This window comes from Pelobates fuscus, chromosome 8 (assembly GCF_036172605.1).
Source record: "Pelobates fuscus isolate aPelFus1 chromosome 8, aPelFus1.pri, whole genome shotgun sequence".
NCBI lineage: Eukaryota > Metazoa > Chordata > Amphibia > Anura > Pelobatidae > Pelobates > Pelobates fuscus.
The window spans coordinates 4,821,604-4,827,603 of NC_086324.1; the positions used below are offsets into that span (position 1 = coordinate 4,821,604).

The following is a 6,000-nucleotide window of genomic DNA, read 5'->3' on the forward strand; positions in this document are numbered from 1 at the left end:
TTCTGATATACGAATGATACACAGGCAGGAGAGCGTTAATATATCGCCCATTCTGCAGGTGTAATATAATTCTGATATACGAATGATACACAGGGAGGAGAGAGTTAATACATCGCCCGTTCTGTAGGTGTAATATAATTCTGATATACGAATGATACACAGGGAGGAGAGCGTTAATACATCGCCCTTTCTGCAGGTGTAATATAATTCTGATATACGAATGATACACAGGGACGAGAGAGTTAATATATCGCCCGTTCTGCAGGTATAATATAATTCTGATATACGAATGATACACAGGGAGGAGAGAGTTAATATATTGATCTTTCTCAAGGTGTGTTGCATCTCTTGGAGCACAGTGAAGAATATACTTTTACCTTGCCTTGTGCGTATGCTCGTTCGATTCTTACCGTGCCATGGGTGGAGCTTGGAGGAAAGGTTAATGTGAACTGCGCAAAGTCTGGTTACTCAGCAACCATCACTTTCCACACCAAACCGTTTTACGGAGGCAAGTTACACAGGTAGGAGACATTACTGTGCAGCACACTATTGCTTATCAGTTCCTTTTCTTATATAGAGAGTATACACTGATTGTATCGCTACCTTAAATGCAGAGTACACACTGATTGTATCGTTACCTTAAATGCAGAGTATACACTGATTGTATCGTTACCTTAAATGCAGTGTATACTCTGCATTTAAGGTAACGATACAATCAGTGTATACTCTGCATTTAAGGTAACGATACAATCAGTGTATACTCTGCATTTAAGGTAACGATACAATCAGTGTATACTCTGCATTTAAGGTAACGATACAATCAGTGTATATTCTGCATTTAAGGTAACGATACAATCCGTGTATACTCTGCATTTAAGGTAACGATACAATCAGTGTATACTCTGCATTTAAGGTAATGATACAATCAGTGTATACTCTGCATTTAAGGTAACGATACAATCAGTGTATACTCTGCATTTAAGGTAACGATACACTCAGTGTATACTCTGCATTTAAGGTAATGATACAATCAGTGTATACTCTGCATTTAAGGTAACGATACAATCAGTGTATACTCTGCATTTAAGGTAATGATACAATCAGTGTATACTCTGCATTTAAGGTAACGATACAATCAGTGTGTACTCTATTTAAGGTAACGATACAATCAGTGTATACTCTGCATTTAAGGTAACGATACAATCAGTGTATACTCTGCATTTAAGGTAACGATACAATCAGTGTATATTCTGCATTTAAGGTAACGATACAATCAGTGTATACTCTGCATTTAAGGTAACGATACAATCAGTGTATACTCTGCATTTAAGGTAACGATACAATCAGTGTATACTCTGCATTTAAGGTAATGATACAATCAGTGTATACTCTGCATTTAAGGTAACGATACAATCAGTGTATACTCTGCATTTAAGGTAATGATACAATCAGTGTATACTCTGCATTTAAGGTAACGATACAATCAGTGTGTACTCTATTTAAGGTAACGATACAATCCGTGTATACTCTGCATTTAAGGTACCGATACAATCAGTGTATACTCTGCATTTAAGGTAACGATACAATCAGTGTATACTCTGCATTTAAGGTAATGATACAATCAGTGTATACTCTGCATTTAAGGTAATGATACAATCAGTGTATACTCTGCATTTAAGGTAACGATACAATCAGTGTATACTCTATTTAAGGTAACGATACAATCAGTGTATACTCTGCATTTAAGGTAACGATACAATCAGTGTATACTCTGCATTTAAGGTAACGATACAATCAGTGTATACTCTGCATTTAAGGTAACGATACAATCAGTGTGTACTCTGCATTTAAGGTAACGATACAATCAGTGTGTACTCTGCATTTAAGGTAACGATACAATCAGTGTATACTCTGCATTTAAGGTAATGATACAATCAGTGTATACTCTGCATTTTAGGTTTTTTGCCTTCTTTTGGATCAACAGCAAAAACATATGTGAGGAAGGCTGAACTTGATGGACGCAAGTCTCTTTTCAGCCTATTTAACTATATAACTATGTAACAATGATGCACATGACAGTCTTTGATTTAGGCACCCAATTACAAATTGCAGGTGCTAGAAAGAATGCTTCCCCCTCCCCCCCTTTCAAATGAGTATCTTGTATTATAATCAGGCATACTGACCATTTGGTCTTTCAAGCTATGTATGCGATATTACAGAAGTAGAAAGCAGGACATGTGACTGACACCCTGTAACATAAAATATATATATCTGCATGCCTAGGGGAATATTCGCTAAGCACTGCATAGGTAAAACAATTTGTTTCCATCAGACTGCTTGCAGTTTGATATTTGCAAATCGCTATTATAAGCACTTGCTTATATTAGCGACAGGGACCGGTACTCCTTATACCATCTGTGAGCGGCAGAGCATAGGTTATTGGTGCTTGCGAAGTCTCGTCTCTCTGTATGGCTCGGTATAGCAATTAAAAAGTAATTCTATTAAATATTGAGATCATGGCTATTCATTTGTGCTGTCATGTTGTATAAATGTATGTTACTCTTTTAATAGACAATTCCCTTTTTTTTTTAGGGTGACTGGCGAAGTAAAACACAACGCTTCAAACTCCGTGGTTTGTAAAATTCAGGGAGAGTGGAACAGCGTATTGGAATTCATGCACAGCAATGGAGAAACGAAATGTGTGGACCTCACGAAACTTGGAGTTACGCGGAAGAGAGTGCGTCCTGTGGACAAGCAAGGCCTCTTTGAGTCCAGGTGCGTTACGTTTTGATCGTTAAGCTGAAACAAAGGAGAAACACGTGAAAGGTATCTCAAAATGAACCATTATCCCAATAAACATCAGACAAGTGACATCACATAGTAACATTGCAATTCAAATAATCCATAACCAAAAACATAATAAACTAACAATAAAGAAAAAAACTCTACAAAACATATCAAGAATAAATAACATGTCGCAAATAAACCACTAGCATATGGGAAGAAAGATAAGAGGATAAAGAAATAAACACAGCAAAGGTAACCTAACCGGGGAGGGTAGGAGGGAAACGATGTGCCTTCCGTCATTGCTCATAGTAAGATTATTGTACACTAAAGCTAGCGTGATCTACAATTTTACCACAATACACGAGGCTTCTTATATTGCTGTTTTAACAAGAGAATACAAAACCAAAAAAAGATGCTTGAGTGTTAGGTTTAAAATAAAATGTCTGAAGAGTATCCTCGCCGGTCCAACCTGCTGAATGTAAAATGTCGGAAAGGGAGGCGTCTGTGGAAAAGGTTGTAGATGCAGCTGTGCCTCTAACAGATTGTGCCACAAAAGATGTCCAGACATTAGGGATGGCTACCTCCAGTGAGCTAGAGTGATAGCGGAAACAGACTTGTGAGGGTGGATGTGGGACATCAGGAGATGGCCCGCCCACGAGGAACGTAGAGAAGCTGTAACTTCCATGTAACGAAGCGAAATAGAAACTAGGGTTTAGAAATGTCAAAATGTCAACAAAGTCTTATTTTAAACTCAGCCAGCATCACAACCAACTGGTATTGAGGAAGAAGAGGGCTTTAAGAAATATAGCCTCAAAGCTGTCTAGGTCTTCACATGCATGAAGTCTGAAAACACATTATCCCATAATGCTTCCTGTAGGCAATTGCTGGTATGGTGCTATACAGAGAGAGACAGATAAATATTTATTTTTACATTATAAGCACATATGTGATCACTGCTTCCTGTGTCTCCAGGCGGCTTTGGTCCCACGTTACAGAAGCTTTAAAGGAAAAAAACATTGAGAAAGCAACTGAACACAAGAGAGCTCTAGAGGAACGCCAGCGAGCGGAGCAACGGCTGCGGGTAGAAACAGAGACTTCCTGGGAAACCAAGTATTTCATGAAGGAGGTAAGTCTGACTGTACAGAGGGAAACCGCCAGACAGGAGCTTGAGATTGGTGCCGTCATCCTCACGTACTGCGCCACAAAGCCCTGAATTCAATATAATGACTCACAGTATCACAGCGGACATCGAACGGACATCGAACGGTCACCGGCTATTGTAAGCAGACTTTATATTTCCAGTGCACGCCATAACCGTGTCCGAGTCAAAATGGACACTCCGCACTAAGTCACGGGCTGAGGATCAGAGGATATGCTGTTTAGCACTGTTACTCCAATAGGGAAACTCAGCCCACCAACAGCTAACATTTTGCCCCCTGTAAATTAAACTGGCCTTCTTTCACCCTTGGCATTGCATGCTGTTAATGTGGCGCCCCCTAGTGAGTTTCCAGTTCATGACTGCTGCTATAATCAGGTAAAGATGAGCATCCTAGGAGTGGAGTCTGACCCAACATGGCTACTGAGACAGATAAAGCGACATATTCTTAAAAAATTAATATTCGTCATTATATGTTTGCTACCATTTATTGTTTTTACTGTATTAAATGAAATGTTAAAATATTTAATAAACATTGCCATTAATAAAAATAAAGACTGTTAAATGTAATAGACTATCACAAATCTAGAAGTGGTCAGGGCAGACTGTAGATCCCATGTCTTTCATGCAGATAATTGCTGTATTTTCTGTTTATTACCCGGCAGGGCGATGGATGGGTCTATAACAGTCCGCTGTGGAAGAGCTCAGACTCGGGGCTTTAAATACTAAACTGGTGGCATTGGATGGGAGGACTCAGACAGTGCCCAGCTAACTGCACCAACTTCCCGGTAGCCTGCGTGTGGATCTTCTTGCAGGCTGGGAGACTCGTAGCGTTGTGGCGTCTGCTCAGTATTAATCATTTCACCATCTTATTTCTGCGTGTCGGAGACTGGAGTACTCGGGATTCTGCCGCTTACCTGCAGTAACAGACTACTCATTAACTCTTACAGCACCGGACCGTCAGTATTAGGTCACGTTTGTTTTATTTCTAATTTCTCTGAGCAGAGGTGTATAAACCATATACAGGGGCTGCAGCTTTTCCTAATTTACATTTCAGATCTTAAAGCAGAAAGCTCTTGGACCCACGCCAGGCAGCGAGAAGGCCTTTATCAGTGTGCTCTTTTTGTTGGTTAGTTTGTGTTAACCCTTTGTCGGCACCTTGTTTCCAGGAGTTGTGGAGTAGAGAGGACGAAGCAGTTTATTTCCAGTAACTGTATGTTACTAATCGCCAACTGATTTGCTGTGCATTTGGAGTCCAGATTTAGTTTGAATGGAGTTAACTCACTGCGTGCCAGAGGAAAGTGTTGCCCTCTGTCTCCTTTCTCTATGGACAGGGAATTACAAGCATCGGTTAACCTTGGATCGATACAGGTACCTACACAAGATGCCTGTATTTTAGCTAATAAATTACCTGCCAAAAAAAGCACAGAAAGGCATTGTTACATTGGAAAGCTAATTTTGCTGAAGATGTCAGAATATCACATTCAGGTACAAACTGCTCCCCGTTTTGTAATCTCCATTAATGATGTTTCTGAATTGCTGGCAATCATGATGACAGAGTGAAACTTCAGTGACATTACGGTCCCTTCCAGGAGTGCTGCCTTAATCTCTTCCAATCAGTGTGTTTCATTCCTATCTGTCCACAGACACGTTTCAGCATTGTGATAAAACCATAACTAACACTGTGGCCTTCGACTGCCTTTTGTTAGCATGTATGAGAGCGCACAGGAGCCTGGCCGTGTGTGTCCGCGTGTGTGTGTGTCCGCAATGCTGTGATCTGCACTGAACAGACAGACTTTGTGGACTGAATAAACTCTCTGGAATATTATGTGTCCTGTGTCTTTATGTAAACCTGCGTACCAAATATAATAATAATAATGGGTACAGCTCTGCTTATTAAGCCGTGTAATTATAGCTGATTTGAATAAAATATTCCGTTAATCTGGTTGTTGTTGGTTATTGGTGAAAAGCCCGGTTTGCATTACTGACAATTCACATTTTAGTGAAAAATAATGCAAATGGAAGGACGTCATTTGTTTTATACCAAGCAGGGCTAG

At 39.9% G+C, this 6,000-nt stretch overlaps 1 protein-coding gene across 1 annotated transcript in view; it reads left to right on the forward strand.

Annotated features, from left to right (window-relative positions):
* The window catches only part of OSBPL11 (oxysterol binding protein like 11), a 30,572-nt gene extending 24,801 nt beyond the window's left edge, over positions 1 to 5,771 (forward strand). The window contains exons 10-13 of the mRNA XM_063429162.1: positions 335 to 521; positions 2,593 to 2,775; positions 3,760 to 3,913; positions 4,609 to 5,771. Of these exons, the coding sequence (XP_063285232.1) occupies positions 335 to 521; positions 2,593 to 2,775; positions 3,760 to 3,913; positions 4,609 to 4,665 (581 nt within the window). The 3' untranslated portion in view covers positions 4,666 to 5,771. The remainder of the gene's footprint in view (positions 1 to 334; positions 522 to 2,592; positions 2,776 to 3,759; positions 3,914 to 4,608) is intronic.
* The last annotated feature ends 229 nt before the right edge of the window (positions 5,772 to 6,000 follow it).